The following is a 24,067-nucleotide window of genomic DNA, read 5'->3' on the forward strand; positions in this document are numbered from 1 at the left end:
GTCACAAAGATCACAGTGGAGAAGGAAAAAAAGGGAGGCATAAACATTAGATCAAACATGGAACCCTTTCTTATATTCAGTTTTTGTTTCTGTATATGTAGATTTTTCTGTAACACCTGATTTTGCCTTACCTCCTTGTATGTTAGTTCTTGTATATATGGATTATATTTTTATAAAAGAATTAATTCTTCCAAAGATATAATTGTTGTTCAAGTTCTTGGTTTTAGTAGATTTTCAGTTGTATGTAAATGATCCAACCTGTATTTACAAAGCAAACTGAAAGATACAGCTAATTATTTTTTCTAGGTCTTTCTGTTCCATTGCTTTCATTGTATTGTTGCAAAAAGAAAATCAGTTACAGACTAGATATAAATATTAGAACACATAGTGCAATAAAGAAATGCAATCAAGAATACAATGTGGCACAACTGAGAAAAAATGTTGTCTTAAGCCTCTTGTTTTAAAAACTACAGTAGATACTGAATCACAGTTTGATTTTTCTACACATCAGTAATTTAAATATCTGCGTATGGTAACCTTCCTTTTGAGCTGCTACCTTCTGAGTAGGTAACAAAAATTAAGATCAGTTTTAAAGAAGTTGATGAAAGAGTCCAAACGATAATAAAAAGGACTGTAGAGTAAAAACTAGTTTAAAAGTATATACAGAGAGTTAGGGATCTTAATTTGCAGTTTCTAAAGTTCTAGCTGTAGGAAGATTATAATTTACTGAGATTGATTAGTCATTACGTTATGCAACAAATTTGAGTGAGTTGGAAGAGACTCCTTTCTAATGGTTAAATTTCCTGCTTGAATATCCTTCACAATGTCGCCAGCACAAGCTGGGGCAGAAATCGTGCAGGTATGAAGGCTGGATTTGGTCAGCCAGGTAGGCTGAGCCCACAGGACTTGTGGTACACTGCCTTCACTGAGAGCCACTCGTTTCACGCCTTCCAAAAACATCAGCTTGTACGATTAGAATCCTTATTGTGAACATTGTTGCATCTGTTCAGCTGTCACATCAGGGTCTTAAAAATGAAAAAGTATTTCTATGTTTCCAAATTCTAGAGTGAATGGTTTCATGAACTATCTAATGAAATATGGGGGGTTTAAAACTGTCTTTTGCTGAGAGAAATTGCTGCTTCGTCACTTGTTTAAACAACCAGTTAAACGTGTTTACTGTCAATCCTATTTTCAGAAACTCTGTGGAAATGAAACATCTTATTGCAATTCTCTGTCTCTTAGGTTTGACTCGGATACAACAGAGCTCCATAGCTGGATGACCCGCTCCGAAGCAGTGCTTCAGAGTCCCGAGTTTGCAATATATCGAAAAGAAGGCAATCTCTCAGATCTCAGAGAAAGAGTCAATGTAGGAGAAAGTACTCGTATATATGTCTGTTAGTTTGTATTAGCTTGTCAAAGTGCTTTCAAAGTCCAAGTTTAAATGAGTTCAAATGTAGACTGACAAGCACCCGTGGTCCGTACGTCCAAGAGAAATTTAGAAGTGATCACTATTTCTGTGAATTGCAGATTTTGGCACCAAAATTGCTCCGTAGGCTGTCTGAATACAGAGGTCTTTTTTTATTCGTACGTACTCATATTTAATTAAGGTATTCTAGATTCATGAAAGTCTTTGGTAAAGTTGAATCAAAGCCTATATATTACTTCTTAAAAATGCATCACCATTCTATATTAACAGCATAATTTGACATTATGCGTGCATAAATTGAAGGATGTGAAAAGTGTCATCTTTTAGTGTATGCTAAAGGAAATCTGTATCTAATTCTTTTCACAGCGCTGTAAAATATATCTGAAAATCACCAGTCTCTTTTTTCTTTTTTTTTCTTTTTTTTCTTTTTTTTTCTTTTTTTTTTTTTTTTTAAACTCTGTTGTAGTACCATGCCTGAACTAAAAATTTTCTACTTTTGGCAAAATGAATGATTCTGCACTGCTTAAGGAGTGGCTGTGTTTGTGTATATGTTTCACATACTCCGAATTTAGCCCTTGAAAACTAAACTATTATAAATTTTCTTCCATATTTAATTTTTGTAGACAGATGCAAAAATGCCTGTCTTTTCTGAGTAAGACTAAGGGGAGTTCCTTTTATAATTAGCTCTTATAGTATCATAGTATATCATGGAATTTCATTTAAAAATATGGTAATACATACTCCTAGAACACAAACAGATGGAACAAAGTTACTGTGTTGAAGTTAGTTTTGCTGCCGTTTTTTCTCACTGTCTGCTTGTCCATCATAAATCGGCTATGATAAAATTGAGGAACACTGAATTTTATGACTGTAAATATACATTTTAAAATTTCATGTTAAATCATAGCTTAATTTAATTATTAATGTTGTCATAATATTACCACTAGTAAGTATCCATTAGAATGTAATATCCCGAATTCAGTTCATGGCACCACTTCATGTTATGTGAAAGATACATAAATATATATATATTTTATATATATATATTTATATATATATATATATATATAAAATATATGCAAAATGGATCAAATCTATAGAGTAGATTTGATGGGTTCAAATGCTTCCATACTGAGGTAAGGATTCATCTAATACATAAATAGATATGCAGTTAATTTTCTGAGTGCTTCAGTCTTCATTGTAGGTAAAATTAAAAAAGAAACAAAGGAGAAAAAGAACAAAGAAAATGCTCTTGTCTCCCCTTCATATATTCCTATTTTGAGGAACATAACAATTTCAAGGATGGCAAATTAGCTCATCTTGACCTACATATTACGCTGGATACCTGCACTGCCAGGTTTCCCTAACCAATATGAATGTTCCACCTGATATTGTCAGTTTCTAAGACTTGATAAAAGAATTAAAGGATCCAGGACCCATGGTTCACCTTCCTCCTTCTTTCCTTTCTTTGCTTCCGAGGAGGTGGTGATCGCTGCAACTAAAGGGGTGGAGGTAGGTGAACCACAGACCTTCCTTTGGTCCTAGCTGGAGTTCCCACTAGCACTGGCCTTGCCTTTGTTGGTGCTGAGGAAGACCACTGGGGCTCGAGGCCACTACCTACCACATTTGTTCAGATCTCGTTTAGGTTGGTGGAAACATACATAATACTGGAGGAAGCGGGAGGGAGGGAAAAGAGGTGTGGAATTTGACCAGTGCATGAGCATTGTAAGTTGGAATTCAAGACACTGCAGATAGCAGGAGGTGTTTCAGATGTGTTTCAGGTGTTTCTTAGACCTCCTTGGCAACTGAATAACTGGAGGTTTAAGAAACTGATTTCCAGCTGCTTTACTGAAAAGTAGTGCAGAGAAAGGATCTGCTTTGTATCGAGAGGAGTCTGAGACAAACTAGTAACTCTAAATAGAAATAAGAGAAATGAATGTGTATCCTTCGTTAACATTGAAAATATTTTTAAAGACCAAGACTGGTTTTTATTTCATAGAGTATCACTGCTTTTAAAATGAACATTTTATTGAGAAGATCAAGTTACATGTAGAAGTTTCTAGATTTTTTAAGGGAGAAAACGTTCTGACTACATGTATGTATTTGATAGAACTCTGACAGATAGCACTTGACAAGCACTACATGGATTCTGTGTTGAACGGCTTTCAGTTAATGGATGTCTTTGTACACGCTTTTCAAAAAAGAAAAAAGTTGAGGTTTTTAAAATGTCAGGTTTTAAAGCTTGTCCTGACCTGACTTTTCCAAGTCTGGTCTCCGTCTCCATCCATAAAACTAACAGCCAAAGCAGGAAGTACTGTCCAGTTCATTGATTTGAGCAATTTCGCTGTTGCTTGTTAACACTTTTTGTTTCTAATTCCCTCAAAATGAGCCTCACATCAATGGAAAATAAGATAGTGTGGGTTTTAATATATTATAATCTCTAGTAAAGTTGTAGAAGACATATTAAAAAAAAAAAAGATTAAATGCCAAAAAGGAAAAGAGATGTTAGCGATAATTGAAAAAGATTGTATTGTACTGACATACCTAGTCATACCCCAGGGTTGTACTTACACATGCGTGCATGCGACCATGTGCACATGCATGCAGAAGTCCTGTCTTACCCTTACTGGCTATCATTTAGTTTTCTCCCTATATGATGATATATATATTGGTGTAGCACAGAACACCTGTGCTTGGCTGACGTCAGACCTACCATTTATTGCCCACCGCGTTAGGTGCTGAGTCCTAGCTAGGGCCTTTTCCTAATGGCATCCTTTTCTGCTGTTCTTCTGAGGACAGGTTACTATTTGGATGATTTTTTTTCTTGTTGTGGCAGCTTGCTCCCACTCATCATTTTTCTTGGATGAGTGGTCATTTCCATATGATAGAGTGGAAATGCATCAGCTATACGATGGAGGGACGCAGACTTCAGAGGCAATGGCCACAAGGAAAGCTCTTTTGCCATCACTGATGATTCATCAAGTTCAAAAACATGCTCCCATCCCAGCTCAGAGGAGGTCTGGGGGAGATGGAGCCAAGAGCGGGCTGTGTGAAATGCACTGACTGATTGCTAAGCCAGGTGCTCTTCAGATACTGGCAGGAAATTAGCCTTTGGCAGATGTGTTACGTAGATTGAAAATATTAGACATGCATAGAAAGTCCATTCCTATGTCTGGGGAGAAACAAAAATAATTATAGCCCTTCCCTGCTACAAAAGAAAGATTTTTGGCCTTACCTGGCCAGAGAGACTGGATGCTATAAGTATAGAAGTTGCACTGTGGAACAGCCATACTACTCCTAAATAACGAAGCTATCTAAACATTAATGCCGTAAACATTGTTACACTGTATCACACTGTTAACATTTTCCAGTTAGTACATATATTTTACTAAAACTAGACTCAGGCCTTTTTTGTTTTTCTTAAGCCATAATGAGCTTTCAATATTGCAAGTTCAAATATATGAAGATTCAGGTGTAAAAAATTAAAACTTGCTAGATAGGAAATCCTGCCTAATAATAAGTCAGATTTGAGACTGTACATCAATAAACTGGGAATAAAACCCCTTGGAAGGAATTTTGGTTAGCCAAGAAGAAGGATCTAGAAATTCAGAATCAAAGGTAAACACAAGGAACAGATGTAAGGGAAAATGTCAAATATCCTAGACAATTAAATTTGTTCTCCTGGCATTCTCAAAAGCCCGGTTCTCATTTGTTCATTTTGTTTTGGTGACCTTTTTCAGACATGCTTTGTTGGGCCTGGGTATTTGAAAGCTGAATCACTGTCAGAGCCAGAGATGAAAATGTTGCCATCTCCTGCCCTCAGGGTTAATTGGTCAGAGTCACAGGAGGTCAGGGAGTACTGCTACCATGCCTCCTTCCAGAGAGCGCTCAGAATAGGATGTTGATTTGATATGAATAACATCCGAATTCCTCAGACCATCAGTGTTTTCTAGGTTATGAAGTCATTAACTGCCAGCTAAAATCTCGGGGTCAAATAAAATGCTTAGCATTGTGAAAATAGCCTCTTCACCTTCGGCTGACATTTAGCTAAAGATGAATTTTTAGTGTTACTCAATCAGTTAAAACTAGGCTATTATACGTTTGCATTGCCAGTTACAAAATAGTCCAAAAGAGAATTAATCTCTGATTGGACGAAAGCCTGTAACGGTAATGTTTTTTCTCATATTGGTGTATTTTTTCTGAAAAATCTTTTACAGAAAAAAAGAGTTAAAAAAAAAAGGCAAAGTTATATGTTTGGAAATGTTTGGAAAGGACTTTGCCGCTACCTTAACTTTTCATCAAAAGAAGCATTGATTAAAATGTACAGAATGTAAGAGTTTCAAAACTTCACAAACCTCTTCAAACTTATCCCAGCCTACTCGTGTCACGAATGAACCTGAATCGAGAGCATAGCCCCTTTCTCTAAAGGAAAAAAAGAACAAAACGGAGCAAAAGAGATAAAGGAGAGGTGTTTCCAGGACTCCTACTCTTTTCCTTTCTTGACACTTTGCACATGCTGATGGCAATCTTTCTTCTGAGGGGCTTAAAAATCAAGACACAGTTTGGAGGTTCGGCAAACAATGGCAGCGCGTGCAGGGTAATGGCAGGACTATGTGATTAGTGCTGTAAGTTAATTAGGGTGAATTTCCTCCTTTCTCCCCAGCTCAGGTCATTTGTCTTTGTATGAGGAACAAGAGGACAGTCTTTTCTCCTTTGGCTAGCATGGTGCTTTCTGTGTGCGAGCATACGTCTTCTTGTAACCAGGGTTGGAACGTCATTTTTATGATATAAGCCAATTACATAAAAATGAATGAAGTAATTGACAAAGTTTGATATATCCCAAATTTTCATGTTTATTTAAGGGCTTCACATATAGTGCTTTTGTTTTCTATCAGGACCTGGAAACTTTAATCTTTCAGGCGAGAGGTGGACATTTCTCCACATTTTTCTGCACACATAGCATTTTACTGGACACTGAAGGGTTCATTGCCACAGGCTTCAGTGTCATATCATTTTTCTATTTCAAAAAGCTGATTTTTAGTATATTGTAGGGGGGGTTTATGATTCATTTGTGCTCGCTACAGTTGCACTCATGATGATTACACATCTGGCATTACAGACGGAGTAAAATTATTTTCAGTATATTTTAGTGTTTTAATGATTCCTTTGAGTTCTCTGTAGTTAGACTCATGCTAATTATACCTGGCATTATAGACAGAGTAGTATTAATTAAGATTCTATAAGAAATTTTGGAACTCTGCAGAGAATTAATAGAGTATTTTATTTTTTTTTTAAATTTGGAAAATATTTAAATTGTAGAGTGGAATGATAGAAGATTTTATTGACCTCCAAAAACTATAAATAATTAATACAGTCATCTTTAACTCATTGGGATTAAACTTCATAATCTTTCAGTGGTTATTTGGGTATCTATTAAAGATATGTTTATAAAATCCAAAATACTTCCATCCTTAATTCTTCTCTAAATATCCTTTCTTTATATATTATATTTATACAAAATTTTATTATTGAAAGCGTTTGATAGAAGCTTTGGCATATTATTAGAAAGCCTGCCATTTAGTCATTTCTACATGCACAAATGAATGGTAGTTATAAGTAGGCTGTGGAAATGTGTGAATTTAACTGAAAATCTCTCTTTAAAGTTCTGAGCATCTCCTTGCCTAGGAAGGTCTTCCAGGGAGCTGCTGCTTATTAAACTGAAGATGTTTTAAGCATCACACTTTAAAAGTTCTTTTAAGAGAATTTATTCAAAGGTGTTTATATTAATTCTTCCCAAGCATAGCAATCTATTTGAAAAATAACATGTTCAAATGTAATTGTATAAGGTTGTTCTACTAAATGCATTCTTAGACACCTACTTGAGGTTTCTTTCCGGTTGTAAGGAACCTTTTCCCCCCGAAGAGTCAAGTCACACAGAATATACCTTTGCTGTGGAAATAATCAAGGTGATCGGGAAGCCTAGCGGGGTCAGCCAGACTGAGAAGCCATAGCCAGGGTTGTGTGTTACCTTTCCATACACGTCATGTAGGATTTGCGGTGGCATATTCTTTTGTATGTGAGTATCTGCTGCCGTAAAGTGAAGGACTCTGATTTACGGGAGCCTGTGTTGGTCAGGATCTCTGGGAATTATATAGTCTGTTTTATTTTTGGTACTAAACCTGGCTGTGGCCCCATGCTGCTTCTTTGGGCTTTGGATTTAAAGCTTCTAAATTACACCTAAATTATACAACTAAATTAGTGTCAAATCAATGGAGTGACTTCATGATGTTAATTACGAGACAGCATTGAGGGGCTGTCGGATCTGAAATGATTTTACTTTCCGTCTGTATTGCTACCAGCCCAAAATGAAATTAGAAACTTAGGTTCCTACTATATCCTGAAACTTTAGCAGGTAGCCTTTACCAGCCATGACCAGCTAGCCTGAGTGCTAGCCTGAACGTGGGTGAGAAATTTCTGAGTACAGAAAGGTGAAGTTGAGAGTATTAGATACAATACATAACTAGAAGCCTGTGTTAATTCTGCAGTTAACTCTCATTCTTACTTGGTAGCTCATGCATGGATGTCTGCTATATATGTTCATCTATATGTTAGATATCTACTTCAATATGCGTTTTACAGGGTTGTTTTTGGTTTGTTTTTTTTTCCAAACAGAAGAGTAAAGTAAGCAATCAAATGGTATATGAGTTCAATACTGTAGTATGCTATGAAACCCTGTGATTTGGTTAGCATGCTCAATTCTTGCTGTTATCATGAGAAATGAGCAAATCTATTCTTCCACAAGGAATTTCTGTTGAACAAATATTTTTATTCTGAAATATTGGGCTTTGAATAGCTCTTAATTTGTATGTCTTTTATTTGTCTGTAAACTACTGACGTGTATCATCTGTCAACTCTGCTGTGTTCAGATTCTCGGTTTATGTATTTGACTTTATGACTGACTCCCTTCCTGATGGTATGTGGTACTTGCTGCTTTCGTTGCAAATCGGGAGGCTGGCAGGGCAATATGACAGGTTAAATGGTCTCGAGAAATCAGAAGACATCCCTGAGATTAATTACTTTCTTCTTCAAAATCCCTCTGTTGAAATACTCACCTTTCCTGTCATGCTGCAGGCCATCCAGCGAGAAAAGCCTGAGAAGTACAGAAAACTGCAAGATGCCAGCAGATCAGCTGAGGCCCTGGTGGAACAGATGGTGAATGGTAATTACATGGGAGTTGATTTAGATAATCTTCTTAGGGATTTGATAAATGCACAGGTTCATATTTATCACGAGAATTATATTAGCAAATACTGTCTAAATGGAACAGTAAAGTAATATTGCCTTATATTTCTTTTATTATTTCTGAATGTTATATCTGTTAATTAGAAAAGAGAAAAAAAATCTTACCACTTTAGTACCATGAAAAGAAATGTGTGTAAAACTTGCTTGCAGTAATGAACTGTATATTAACAATCTGTTCTGTGCAGAGACTTAAGTTGTAATCTTATTTTCTGAGTGTGCTGAGTTTTGAAGGTACATTAACTCATCTGAGTTAGAAAGCTCTGAAGGCATTACTCTGAACAGTTTGAAAAAAGTGCTTTCTGACTTACACAATGTATGTTTTGTAATATACGTATTTTTGTAATATTCTGTATCATAGAAAATATAACATTTTATTGGGTTTTGGAAGAGGTTTTTGGCATTCAGCTTTTCAAAGATAATAAATGTCAAAGCTTATACGACTCTTAAAAAAGAAAATTAGTTGTAAGTTTTTTATTTTTATTATTGATTTTTCAAAAAGAATTATTCCGTTATGTCATTCTTTTGAACTTTTAGGTATTTTTAAGGGAAAAAGAAAAAACAAAGAAAGGTAGATGGAAGTGAAGTTGTAAGTCATGCCATTGTCCTTGATATTAAACAATGTCTAACTTTGCAATAAAATATTAAACTCGGGCCAACATCTGTCATACTGATATGATTACCAGAAATATAGATGTTGAATGCACTGAGCTTCAGAACACAAATTTTATAGTAAATTGTTATAATGAAGAACCAAGTGTTTAATTCCTAAAAATGAAATGCTTTGAGTTTGGGGTACCGACTGGCCAAGCTAAATGAATTTGATGGAATCCTAAGATTATTTTGCTTAAGTATGAAGGTGCAATATTTTAAAAGTGACCATATTTAATGTGTGGGGCGTATTTAATTATCATTACTGTAACAACTGTTGCAAGGGTTCCCTTCCCAGGTTCAGTGAATAGACTGAAGGGAGCCTGGTAACATCTGCACTCTCTTTGAAATCATTCGGGCAGTTTTCCATAGCTGACCATATAAAAAATTCTGTCAATTTTTTGGGACATGTTTTTGTGCCTGGGAGAACTGGTTGATGATTGTCATGCATTTGCAGGGTAATCTGTAATTAAAAGACTACACAAGGCAAACAGATTTAAGGCATAGATCAGTTGTGAAGTCAAGTGATGACAAGTTTAACTGCATTGTTATTTTTTACTTATTGTGTATCGATTAGGTCTGGACTAACAATGATTAGACTTTTAAGATTCCAGTTATGCTATCACTAAATTCTTGGCTTTACTTACATATAAAATGTGCTTCCTCTTTGCTCGTAAACAAGATTCTGAATGTAACAGATGAAGAGCATAAAAAGATTAAGATCTCTGGTGGATTACAGGAGAGAGTTCAGAATGGTGGTGAATTTCATTGTCGTATCATTTATATCTATTTTCTTGCTTTTATTTTTACTGTGATAGGAGGGGGAAATAAGTAAAAAAACAGGATTCAAATTCTGGAGAGAATTGGATTGGTTTGTTTAGGGTTTCATTTATTTGTTCTTAGCACAGAGGAAAACAGTCTGAGGAAATGTATTTATACAGGGTACTATTCTTGCCTTAGGTAAATGCTTTTAGCCAATGTCAGCAAAAGTATTTTGCACTAGAAAGAGCTGCCATCTCACACAGCGTAGCTATTCTTGTGTTTGTAAGCACTGTGTCTGCACATTGCCCTTTGAAGGACTTTTCCCATCACGGGGGAAATCATTGATGCTTTTGGTGAATGAGTCTTTACCCAACCACCCATCTTCTATGTGGGCCGTGCTCTGCCTCTCCTTGCCCGTGCTTTTAAAGAAGTCTGATGATTACAGTCAATGAAAACTTACATCTTCTGTTTACCAGTGTTTCTAGGAAAAAATTATTTTCTGATTTTCTTTTCTAAATTCTATTCTAAAATAGAATAACAAATCTGTTGATGCATGAGTGAAGCAGTTTAGCAGTTTGAGAGGACACTTGACTATTATAGTAGTTTAGAATAAAATAAATAGGGCATCAGAATGAATACTCAGAGAATTTTGATAGGCAGCATTAAAGTGTATATAAATGAATTTGTTGTGATAAAACACATAATTGTTAAGTGCCACTGTTCTGTGGAATACATACATCATCTAGTGAGTTACTATTTCACATACGCTTATGAGTCAAAAGCTATAAAAACACAGATAATGCTACATTATTCTATCATAGAACTATAGCAAATGATAAATGCACTTAATAAGATATACTTCATATTAAGTGGCAATTCCAAAGTACTTGCATGTAAGGTGCTGCACAATTAAAATTATTCAGACACAATTTGTTATGCGCAGTACACAAGGTAATAAAATTAATGCATGCACTTCAGATAATGATCTGTTTCATCTGGGTACAGTATATTTATTCACTGATTATATATGAAGCTTTTAGAATATGAAACATGAAAGCATTATGAACCATTATTCCTAAAATAATATTGTTTTACCAGTGAATGGGGTTTATATTGTTTCTTCTCCTGCTTGTCAACTTTTGGTATGTCTTGCTGCCATGAGTGAAGCAGAGTAAGGGGATTGGTATTAACATCGTGAATGAAAGCTGGTGGTTGCTAAAGATAATGAAGAAATCAGTACTTATCATGGAAGTAAGTTTCAAGTTCTTGATTTTCACCAATTTAATGAGCAAATAAAAACACTAAAATTATGCCCTCATTGCATCAACTACTTCAAATAGTTATTAATTTGTCATTTTCAATAAGATGGAAGACTAGCTTTTTTCAAAATAAGACAAAATTTTGACAAATTTGCCCAAATGATTTCAAGTGCAAGTAAGCAATGGCCATTTTCTTACATCTTTCTGGAAATGGCATGCCAACATCTGACAGACAACTTTGAGTTACCAAAGCAGACTGTGAATTAAGAAAGTTTTAAAAATGCATCCTATGGAGATTTTCAGATGGGTCTTCCTTTCAGTAGGATATTGTGTTGCCTAATGGAGGTGCGCCTCTGCAATCTTCTACCAACTATGGCTCTGGACACTCCAGTCTTGTACTGTCCACTTCAGTTACATGAAGAGCAAAAACATTTCTTTGTGGAATCACATTTAGACTCAAAGTTTAGATATTAAAGAAAACAATTAAAGAAAATTGAATAATTTGGGGTATTTGCCCATATTTAAATGTTATGTTAAGAGGGACATGTGAGTGAAAAGAAGAAAAGAGGATCTGATTAATCTAGGTTTTCATCTGAAATACAGTCCTCTCTGAATCCTTGAAGAAAATACTACAGTGAAAAGTATTATTATGTAAGGAGAATCCATGACTGCACTTCCCCTGCTAATCATAGTCTTGCCTAAGGGTACTTTGGAGACTGTGGCAGCTGAAAAGAGAGGAAAGGAGGAATAAATAAAAGTAATCTTTTTATATCTACTCTGCCAAACTCCTAGGCAGTGTCTTCCAGGTTCAGAGGTAATCATGGACACAGTGGCAAAGATGCCTGCTCTCTGTTATGAGTACACAGCATTTTTATACCCAAAGTCCCAAGAGGACAGAAGCAATTGTTGAAATATAGCATAGTTAAAGGCTTATCTTATATATATGTGTTTGTTCTTGCTGTTGGCAAGATTCAGTATCTGTGTGCCTGGTCATCTTTGATTGTTGTTATTCGGATGTGCTATGCCATTCAGGTTTATGCTGCCTCTTCACATATTGCTATATGTTCATTGGACATTACACTTGAAGAAAATGTAGTTATGCATGTGACATCTCCAGATGCAAACACAGGCACACAGAAGACCACATCACTGTTGGATTTTATTAAGATGTGTCAAAATAGAATTTACCTCTTTATGGTATAAGATTCCTTTTATACCCTTTAAATTGTGCTATCCAGTTTCCAGAGTATAACGTGTGTGTATAGCCACTCCAACCACCACCGTTGCCATTATCTCCCAGTAGTCCTGGACTTCCTGCCTTTCTACGTTTTTGCTTGTACTTCTTGAAATCGTGTACAATTTGCTTGTCTAGGGCAACATCCCAGAAACAGAGCATGTCCAGGGAACCACTGTCAGGTACTGCACAGTCTGATTCCGAGTGGGCTGTTTCCAAGCGAATCTGAATGGAATAGCCCTGAGCTGAATCCAGAATAGGATTTGCCAGAGAACTATGGTGCTCCGCAACAGACACGATCCCAGATTATCATTTAGTGCAGTTTACCATATAGTATGCATTATAGTCATTCCTTAGAAGATTTTATTATAATGAATTTCCAGTACTTTTTTTATTTGAGGCATTTAGCTGTAATTAGGACTCCAATTTTGATGTTCTGCCTTCAAAAATTGCTCGTGAACTTTACTATTTTTTTATCCCTGAAAAAGAAATTTTCCTGCAGATTGGGAGTATAGGTTGCAGACAAGGTAAACCATATTGACAGCATATCAAAAATCACGAAGTATAGCACTGAAGGCTTTTGTCTCATTTGCTTTTAAACTTGTTTTTAAGAGAGAGAAACACTCTAAACTTGATTATTTTGATTAAAACGTACCTTCTGTTTTACTGGTTAACTAGTGTATGACTAAGTGGTGATGATGTTTATGTCTTAAGCATATAGCATTACTCAACGGATTGAGAAGTTTATCGATTTTGAAATCAATATTGGTCCTATTGTTGTGTGCATCATTACATGTCATGCCAGTAAAAAAGGTTAGGGATTACATTTAAACTTCCTCTGCAAAATAAATAAGATGCTTAAGTTAATATTGTTTTGAACTCAACCTGAGTTCAAGTTTTGCAATAATTATAAATTATGTTATTGTAAGACTCCTTTGATTATCTTTGGCATATATTACCTTCCTTTCTTCACAGAGTGTATAGAGCTCTTTTGCCTTTAAATAGTTCTTAATAATTCCCTTGTCTGCAATAACTAAAGTCAGTTTTCTTCTATGAACTTTAATTTAAGCGTGATTATTGAACAATAGACAGAAATAGGCAAACTATATCAGAGAAACCAAACCTGTCTGAAAATAATTGTAGAGGAGTGTCACCCATGGTTTCCCAGCTCTCAGTCTTTGCTTAATATTTACTGATGGTCACTGTTGGACACATGGGACTGGCCTAGATGGAGGTTTGATCTGATCATATGTTTATTCCTTAGTGTTTATGATATTTCTAAAGTAACATGTAATGCAAAACTTAAGGGTTGGATTATCAAAAACATCAAAATAACTGCGGAATATAGTTCCCATTCATTTAAATTGGTCTTTTTATAAAAAAAAGCCCAACAGTCTTGTACATTAAAGTCTAATTACAGTCCAGACGTAGTTTTCAAAATCCAGCTGTCAGGCATTTTCTTATTTCTTATGGTAGTTTTAATTAGCTTTATGTATTGTATCTCTACTTTCTGCTTTATTCCCATTCTTGTACTTTAATGCACTTTATAATTCATTCCCATAGCAACAAAAGTACCCTGGCAGCAACTTAAAATATTTTTGAAATGCTTTCTCCACTAATGTGTAACATCTGTATGTTCAGGACTGTTGTTTGATGATAATTCATTAACTGGATTTATGAGCTCTCAAATACAGAAATTGAATTTTTAAATTATTTTACTTTTTTTTTTTTTCTTTGTGACTTATTTAAGTGTTGTCTTCTCTTGTTTTCTTTCTAGAGGGTCTGAATGCTGACAACATTAGACAAGCCTCAGAGCAGCTGAAGAGCCGCTGGATTGAGTTCTGTCAGTTGCTGAGTGAAAGACTGGCATGGCTGGAGTACCAAAATAACATCATTGACTTCTACTCCCAGCTGCAGCAACTGGAGCAGACAGCAATTACTGCAGAAAACTGGCTGAAAGCACAGCCCACACCAGCAACAGATCCTGCTATAGTAAAAACTCAGTTGGAAAAATGCAAGGTTAGAGATTCTTCTCGAAGTTTTTTATGATATTGTACCTCATAGGTGTTCCAACAGTGGGCCAGATTATGACCTACACTATTTCAATATAAAAGTGGAAAATGGACTCCTTATCTTTCCAAGGTAATTATTGAAAATATTTATTCAAAGAAAAGGAAAGACTGGTAAAGAAATAAAGAGGCAACAGAACCTAGCGTATGGGTATTTAAAGCTCTGCCCCAAATATTTAGTTATTAAGCTACTTAGATACCTAAAGCTAGGGAACTATGCCCCTAAACTCTTTTTCCTTTTTTTTTTTTTTTTTTTTTTTTTTCCCCTGTAAGAATCTGTGTCTTTGGTTCTTCATGAGGAAACTGTTGCTCATCACCTCTGTCATAAGGATCTGGGCCAGAAAATTGTCTTCATGGTAAAGTCCAAAATTCTGCCATTGCAGACCACTTGTTACATATCCTGCATTTTGATGCAGGGTGGATTGTGTAGTCAAATGGAGGAATATTCTTCTGTCATCATATGACAGAATTACAGTAGTTGTACAAAAATGGACACACCAATTCACTTCTTATTCTCCCTAACTGTTTTCATTTGTGTTCTGCACCATCACAGAAATTTGCTTATCCCTCTTATGCAGACAACTCTGTGGATGGGGATTACTTACAAGCTAATATTGACAGGAAACTATTGAGATGTAGTAATGAATTATAAATTGCATGACATAGTAGTAGAAGTTTGATGTTATGAAATCCCTGGCTCCAGAAGCTCTCAGACTGAAAACAATGTTTGAACCCCAAATTTAGATCTATGCTATTACTTCTATTTTCAGGCATTTCCAAGCTGGCATTGTGCTTACAAAGGTTCTCTGTTTTATTGCAGAAAGCTTCTCTTAGAGTAGCTCTACTATGAACTGTACATTTGGCTTACTTTCCTCATTTCTTTTTACTCAGTAGTTGCAAGTGTCACAGTGTGTACAAGGTCTCCTGAAGGCATAAAAGCACAACCTCGTTGCTCTCTACAGCTTCCTCAGGAGGGGACGTGGAGAGGGAGGTGCTGAGCTCTTCTCCCTGGGATCCAGTGCCAGGACACGTGGGAATGGTCAAAGCTGCACCAGGAGAGGTTTAGACTGGACATTAGGAAGCATTTATTTATGGAGAGGGTGCTGAAATACTGGAACAGGCTTCCTAGAGAGGTGGTCGGTGCGCCGAGGCTGTCAATGTTTAAGAGGCATTTGGACAATGCCCTTAATAACATGCTTTAACTTTTGGTCGGCCCTGAAGTGGTCAGGCAGTTGGACTAGATGATCCTTGTAGGTCCCTTCCAACTGAAATAGTCTAGTCTATTCGATTCAATTTGATTCTAACCTCAACCTGCAATGTGTTACTGTGGGGCTGCTAGAAATCGCTGTGTGTCTTCACCTCTCCTTCTCCTGCTTCGTGCTATTTAGCCTGTACGTAATCTAACAGAGGTGAGCCCAAGATTATGGGACATGTGGAGTTTTTATGTTCCCAGCTCCACATGAAAAGGATGGTCCTTAGGCATGGAATATTAATGTACAATCTATCTCATTTTCTTTGAGCATTACACTAATAACATGATAATGTCATGTGAAAGTGACTTTAAACAATGGTAAGAGCATCATATCGGGAACAGAGGTATGGATTTGTGAGAAAAGATGAAAAACATTGAATTTGTTCTTACTGTAACTGATGTAGTTGGAAGCAAAACAGTTGTGCAATGTGCATTGAAACAGTGGCTGGTGATTTCATGGCACTAGTGATTTCATTTGTCGGACAGCTTTATCTTGATGTTTTTTGTTCAAACTCGCAGGACGAAATCATCCGAATGTCAACCCTTCAGCCTCAAATTGAACGGCTAAAGGCTCAAAGTCAAGCGCTCAAAGAGAAAGAACAAGGGCCAGTGTTTCTGGATGCTGACCTTGCTGCTTTTACCAGCCATTTCAAACAAATACTTGCTGACATGCATGCCAGAGAAAAGCGACTACAGACCAGTAAGTGTTCATGACAAGAAGTCAGTTTGCCTGACTAGCATGCAAAGAATAGGTGTATATATTTTGCTTTCCTACTTTTGTATTTGCTTTTGTCATGCTAAACTAGTAGTACAGTTTAGGTGGTCTTTTTTTGCAATTGAATTAGTCTTTCAGAAATTGTCAGGGCGTTATATATTTTAAATTAATAGGAAAACAAGGGAAGGTACCCTATTCAGAAGCAAAGGTTATACTCAGTGTAGTTCTACCATCAGATCTCCTCTTGTTAGCATGTTTATGGACGGATTCAGTGATATTTTTTAGGGACATAAAACTGTCTTTGTTTAGGCGGGTTATAAGACAGGGCTGTTCTACCTCAGTTAGTGGAGAGGAAAGAGAGCTTAACTGCAGGAGAGAATTTTCTCTGAATTTTCATAGAATAGAAATTTAACTCCATAAAGCTCATCAAAGTGAGTAGCTACTTTAGGGTATCTAGTTTTTCATCACGTGGTGAACTGTTCGTTTTGCAACACAGAATATATCACTACCAGTTATAACATTATTTACAATACTTGTAATAAAATGCGTGTTTCAAAAGGGGTAAAATGCTAAAGCAAAATAGAAAGTTGACTTTATTCCTTATTAAAGCTATGTAGCATGTCAGTGACTACTGTACACTTTCTGTACTTGATTATGACATTTAAAAGAAAGTATCGGACAAAAAAAATATAATTTTTCTCAGCAGCAGAGAGAGTATTTGCCCCTTAACCAATGAATCTCTAAATGACTGTACTGTTTTGGTATTAGACATAGTGCTAGCTCCTTCTAGTGGATCTTTATAATATTCCTCCCAAATTCTTCCATGGAGAGGTTTGGATTTTTTTCAACAACACTGCATTATTGCGCTGCTGTAGTTATTTCACACATGCACACACACGCGAACTGGAGAGGTGATGACGCATAGCAGAACTGAAGAAATAAAATGCAAGTGTGCTATAGCAAGTGATGAAAGAATGAGCTGTAGAAATTTAATATTAAGGAGTGTAAAGTTTATTCGTAACTCTAAAGTCAAGACATACAACGGGTAAGATATAAAAACTGTTAATGCCACAATGTTTTATATGCTGAAATCAGTCACCATTCTGCCCACAGGAAAAATATGGTAAATGCTAACTTCTTTATGATTTCTTCTGTACCTAATTTTGTGTAATTGCTGGTTTTGCCTCACCTCAAACCTCATGAGAGGTGAGACCTCATGAACTAACCAGTTGGTTAGTCCTGTAAGATGAATAGGGTTCGCTGCCTGACCTGTAATGCCGCAAGGCAGGGGCTTTGGAAAAGTTCTTCCTGGCAGTAGCTGTTCATTCCCACTCCCACACCTGTAGTGATATTTTAGGTGAGATTATTGTGTCAATCATATTTTATCTTCTGAAATTTTATACACAGTTTTATCCAAAGTGCTAACTTCCTTTCATAACTCTGCTGTAGATACGAACGATCATGCTTGGGATACTGTGTTAGGTCTGATCCCATTTCAGGAAAATCTTATGAATCAAAAAATGTGAACCACTCCCCCCCCGCCCCAACAAAGCTGAAGCATAGAAAGTTTGGCTCTTTGAATCTGAGTTTCTTCTGCTTTCTTCAATGACTGTTTTTCTTCTGTTGAACAGATGGAGAAAAGGCCGCATCCCATGTCTTTATTTTAAGATATAAATAGTTTAGTTTAATAGAAAATGTTGAAATTTTGATAGAGCATTTTAGATATTTCCATCTTTTATTTCCATAAATTATTTGCAATTAATTATTTTCTGTAGATAGAAGAATTTCCTAAAGACTGAATAGTGTTTTGCAGATCAATGGTAGTGTTTGCTCCTTTGCTCCTTTTTCCTTCCCTGTACATATAACCTACATGTGCTAGAAAGATTTCCAGCCCCCACCCCCCCCTTTCATAATTGGGGGTTTTAATGTTAAAAGGATTTTTGATTCATCATTAGGGGTTTGGGGTTTTCATGGTGGTTTTTTTTTGTTGTGTGGTTTGTTTTTGTTTTTTTTTAATGTTCCATTACTCCGTTATCTTTTCTGATGGATAAGGGTATTTAGCTATTCTGTTCTATTTCCCAAGGGAATTTTTTCCCAAAAAAAATGTTTTCTCCAGTTCTAGGAGATTGTCTCCCTCAAGTATTTTTTTGTTTGGTGGGGTTTTTTGAGGGTAGTGGTGGTTTTGTTTGCATTTTTTTTTTAGGTTCAAGAGTGCTTAGTAGTTTCTCTATGCTGCACAGCAGATTTCTTAATAAAACAGTATTAAAGATGAACTCAGATTTTCTCAAATGTTTTTCTCTGTGATTTGATTAGCATTTCCAGTTATAAAACCTAATCTAAAGCCAATTCTAAAACCTATTTGGTTGTTTTTTCACTATTTTGCAATGTTGTTTATGAAAGCAATACAACCTCATAAAATATGAGGAAATATGAACCCATTTTTCTTACTTTATAGAATGTCTGTATATCCATAGGTAATTGATCCTTTTGAAGATGGCGTATCCATCATTCTAGCTCTCCATCCTCCCCCCAAACACACTTAGAGTAATTTCTAGAATACTGGAATATAGACAAAATAGAGGTCAGACAGTGCTTCGAACTATTCGGTAATGTACACAAGGCAGTGAAATGGACAATCACGGCAAGAATTCGAATACAAATAATGTGATTTCCCAAGGAAATTCTTAGTTTTATAATTGCCCCGGTGAAGAATGAGGGATTGAACTTTATATTTACTTGTCTTGAAATTAACTGCTGCTGTCAGAGAGATTTCTAGGGAGCAGCCTGGTCAGCCTCCCATTCCCCCTCTGCCCAGGGAGAGCTGTCAGTCAGTGTCAGGTAAGTGAATACTCCTGGGTTCAAACTACGTCCCAGGTGGCAGCTGATTCATTCCAGCATTCCTCTTGTTCTGTGACTGGACTAAACTCCGTTAAGGTGCTTTCTGCTTTTTAGTCTTGCTGTGGTGAACTCTTATCCAGCTGTGGTCTTCAGTGAGATACATGTTCTCAATTTGACAAGACTGTTCTTCAGGGGGGATTTGAGGGGTGTCGTTAGATTTTTAGAAAGTAACTAAACCAAAAAATTTTAAAAAAGCTTTTCTGGCAGGTGAAATTAAGAATATCAGGGTGGAGGTAGCAAAGGAAAAGTCATATTTATTTCCATTTCTCTCTGCTTCATAAATTCATGCACTGTGCTTTCCTTTCAAATCCTGATTCTACCTTTGCAGGATCAGTAATTCCCAAAGGTGAAGTCATCGTCGTCATTATCGTCGTCGTTGTTATTATTATTAATGATGAATTATTCATCTGCATTCAAATGATGTTTTTCCTCTTTATTTCAAAAAGGACTTTAGAAAGTTTTTACCTTCTATATCATGTCAAGATTCTTTAGACTTTTTATTTACCCGCCCCATGCTGACTGACAGTTATTTTGCACGTACACCACTTTTCTCCCTAATCCGCTAGTACAGTATCTTAAACAGGGTTGCATTACTTAGAGTTCACGCAACTGAGTCTTGGCATAATTTTATAAGATGACAAACCCCAATAACCGTAACAGTATGATGACCATTTGGAGATTTAGTCTGTCGTTTGTCTGCTTTTGCTTAAACTTTGAACTGCTGACTTATTTTCATGCTCTGAGTTGTAAGTGACAGTGAAATTGTTACGATATCTATAATAATCTTTCACCAATCATTGCATACTTGAGGAAGAAAAATTTTAAGCAAGTGTCCTGTAAATGTCATAACTAATTCTTCTTAAGAGCTGAAGTATGATTAAGTGCAATAATATTCGTTGCTGTTTGGTTTTGAGGGATATAGTTTGCTTAACTTTCTTTGAATGTGTCTTTTGAGCTGAAGATACAGCTCAGATCTGTGTGAGAAAATACTGTTTTAATAAGTAACATGCAAGTAATTTCATTTTTCTTTTGTATTCATTTCCTCTGGTAATTATTTTTTATTTAAACAAAGAGTGAAAGGACAAAGCAACCTGTGACATGAATGTGTATGAGATAATGTCCTCTACTCCGCAGGTCACTGTATCCTTTTCCTCCATGGTAAAAGTGAAAATTTATAAGGATGGGAAATAAAACCACCTAAAAAGTTTTGTATCTTTAAAAGATATTTATTCTTACAATAGATCTTGTAGAACTGGAGAAGGGCTTCCTTTCTGTTTCTTTTAAGAGCTTAATAAATAAGAGAATTCAAAGTGTTAAAGCACTTGCAGAACATTGATTATAAATTATACAAGATTCCTTATGATTCCACTGTGACAGTTTCTGGTGAAAGATGTGAGAGAAGGGAATCACAGCGTTTATGAAGTCATCAGCGTGAAGACTTTGATGAATAGCTTCAAGTATTTGTATTACAAAATAAGCAAAAGAAAGCTGTGAGAAATTCAGCATGGTTTTAAACTGCAGTTACTATTGAGGAGATTTTTATGGGAAACACATGCAGCTCAATCGAGTTCCTTCATTTCAGGGAATAAGTCTTTACTAAAATGATCCCATAGATTATATTTATTGCCTTTCTTCTTCTTTCACAATGACGTGATGAACAGTGGGATTTGTCCTGACTGTAGGAGATGCATATTGCAGCATATCCAGTGTGATTTGATAACTGTGTTGAGATAATTGTATTCTCATTTCATTTCTGATTTGGGAAAAGATTTTTGACTGGAAAATCTGGTCACAAAAAAGGAAGCTGGAAGGAAAAACAAACAAACAAAAAGTATTTTACTTATTTGGAAAGCTATTTTCACATGTTTAAATACTTCTACTTATTAAAAATATATCCTAACCAGATATCTATCTGCACAATGTATTTCCAAATTTAAGCACTTTCTCTAAAATAAATACGCAAGTGTAAATGTATTTGCCTGTCAGTTCTCAAGGGTTACAATGTTAGTCACACCCAAATGCATTCCCTACAAGTGGAATAGATTAATGCAACAACATTTTCCTATTATGGGATGGGAACTGTATTCTGATATTTCACAGTAACATATTTGTATTTTCCCTCTGTGGTATTTTGTTACAGTGCTGTCATGGGCCTAGTTTAGCTAAAGCTTGGGTTGCAGACATGCTATACATTTCTGACTACCACTTTAATTTTTCATATAATATAGCAGGATCCATATTAATGCACTGTGCTTATCAAGTGGACTTTAATCCACAAACATTAGTATCACAAAGCAAATTTTAGGATAAAAATAAACAGGCCTGGCTGTGTGTTTGTTATGAACATGGGGAATTTAGAGATTCATACTGCCCACAGAGAGACCGTAAATGTGTTAGATTATTTAGACAGCTAAAATTAGGTAACGCGAATCCCACTGTAGGAGTTTGAATTCTCACCATTGGCATGATGAGTTGCAAAACCAATATAGGCTCTTCTGAAGTGTCATCTAAAAAGATGTTAATATGCTTCCTTGTGGATGAAAATGCTGACACATTGTCTACCTTAAAAAAAAAAAAAAACAACCCAACCCCAACAACAACCAACCGCCCCCCGCCCTGCAAAAAAAAACTAACGCAAAGCCCCCAAAACTCTAGGTAGTCAAAAGGCTTTGAAAAGTAGTATTTTACTACTAGGAATCTGGAAAAATGAAATAGGAAAACTATTGCTTCACTGAACTTAAAAGTGCTTTTTAAATGGAGTATTTAATAACCGAATTGGAAAGCTACTAGCTTGATTAAATCAACATCTGTGATCCCACTTGAACTCTTATTTAGTCCTTCAAATAGTAGAGAACATAATTTGTTAAAAATTAGACAAAGCATTTGCAGTGTTTGGACGGGTTTAAAATTATTATTATTGGCAAACTTTCAGGATAAGAGTTTCGTGCAGTTTGGTGGAGTTTGCTGTAACAGCAAATCTTGTGGTTTTACCTGTTCCGAGGTACTCTTCACTACTACCCAAAATAGCTATTCTTTTATATAGCTGCCTGAAGTCATACACCAGTCCTAAGATTTGTTTATCATTTAAAGGAGAAAATTATTTATAGAAGTCATCAAACATTACATCACAATACTGAACTCCATTTCATATTTCTAAATAAAACTGCAGATTAAGAGTTGTGTGCTCCTTTAACATATCTGAACTGTTGAAATTATATCTCCATTCATTTGGAGTGATGTGTTTAAATGCATGTTTTATGCTAAAGTAGGAATTGTTTGGATTAAATGAGTCAAAGACAATACAAATCTCACTAAGGAAATAAAAAGATTTAAAATGGTATTTGATGAGATGGAAAATGTTTTCTTTCTGTGTTTCCAAGAATGTATTACTATTGGTTTCTGTGTAAAGAAAATACATCATAAGGGAAGAAATTCTTGTCTTTCCTGGTACCAAGTCCTATCTTTCGTAAATCCCCAGATGCGTGTGATAAATCAGATCAGCCAAGATTTTTATGAGGAAAGTATGCCATAAAATGTGCATACTCCACAAGAGAGAGCCTAAATTGCCCTGATTTTAGTATGTTGTTATGATGCCTAACTGAAAATACAAGGTTTTTTCAAGTAGCATTCTGTTGATCAACTAAAAAATTAGGTTAAAACCTGAAGTACATTCTGCCAGGTGTGGCTATATGAGAATGTAAGCAGCTTGCACTTAAAAACTTATAACTGTGTTGTTTGTCAAAATTGCTTTTTGGACAGCTATATCATTTCTCAGTACAGTTCTTTCTGAAACACCGGAGACATACAGGAAATCCAAATAGGTGTAACATTTTTTTGAGCTTTTATATACTTCATTATTATGTGGTACAAGTTGGAAATGTTTTGTTTCCAACCAGCCCTGCTACTTGTCTCTACTTTTGTCAGTGAGTATAGAAGCAACTGTTGTTGAGGGCAGAGGGAGTACCTCTGCTAATGAGTTGCTCACATGTGTGCCAGATGTTGTCTATTTACAGCAGCTGTAATGTTGGCGCAATAAGCACAGTTCAATGAAATTCAACTTTAATGCAGAAGAAAGATTAATTTTCTAAGCTTTTAAGAGATGTCTTAAACAGAACCTTTTACTTGAACAGAAACATTAAACACACAAACATGGGCCATAAAATGGAATGCTATTTCTTAATGCATTTCTGAAATTAGATTTTGGGTTAAGTACAATGGTTTGTCTGTTGATCTCTAAACACACGTATTTGAACTAGTTGTCTTGGCCATATAAGTTGTCGTGTGACCTATAACAAGATGGTCAAATGACACACAACTGATAAAATGATGGAGATACCATGAACATTAGAATGAGCGCATTCATTCTTCAAAAGTTTTCTACTTCCACATTTTTTGGAAAAATCTGGTAGTGACATACTGGGCCTGTTGCAATCTGTTGCAAAGTAGCCATTGACTTCCATAAGGGTCAGTGTTTTATCAGGCTCTTCTGTCAGCAAACCAAA

General features: G+C 35.8%; 1 protein-coding gene across 17 annotated transcripts in view; it reads left to right on the plus strand.

Annotated features, from left to right (window-relative positions):
- Positions 1 to 24,067, plus strand: part of DMD (dystrophin) — a 1,198,278-nt gene that overhangs the window by 430,855 nt on the left and 743,356 nt on the right. For 10 of the 17 annotated variants that reach the window (XM_030020819.2, XM_030020811.2, XM_030020812.2 and 7 more), the window contains 5 exons: positions 1,243 to 1,366; positions 2,906 to 2,938; positions 8,558 to 8,645; positions 14,409 to 14,650; positions 16,472 to 16,652. In XM_030020819.2, coding sequence (XP_029876679.1) covers positions 1,243 to 1,366; positions 2,906 to 2,938; positions 8,558 to 8,645; positions 14,409 to 14,650; positions 16,472 to 16,652 — 668 coding nt within the window. Of the gene's footprint in view, positions 1 to 1,242; positions 1,367 to 2,905; positions 2,939 to 8,557; positions 8,646 to 14,408; positions 14,651 to 16,279; positions 16,297 to 16,471; positions 16,653 to 24,067 lie in introns of those variants that run through there. The other 7 variants (XM_030020834.2, XM_030020816.2, XM_030020807.2 and 4 more) reach the window with 3 other exon arrangements.

The sequence above is a fragment of the Aquila chrysaetos genome, chromosome 7 (genome assembly GCF_900496995.4).
Source record: "Aquila chrysaetos chrysaetos chromosome 7, bAquChr1.4, whole genome shotgun sequence".
NCBI lineage: Eukaryota > Metazoa > Chordata > Aves > Accipitriformes > Accipitridae > Aquila > Aquila chrysaetos.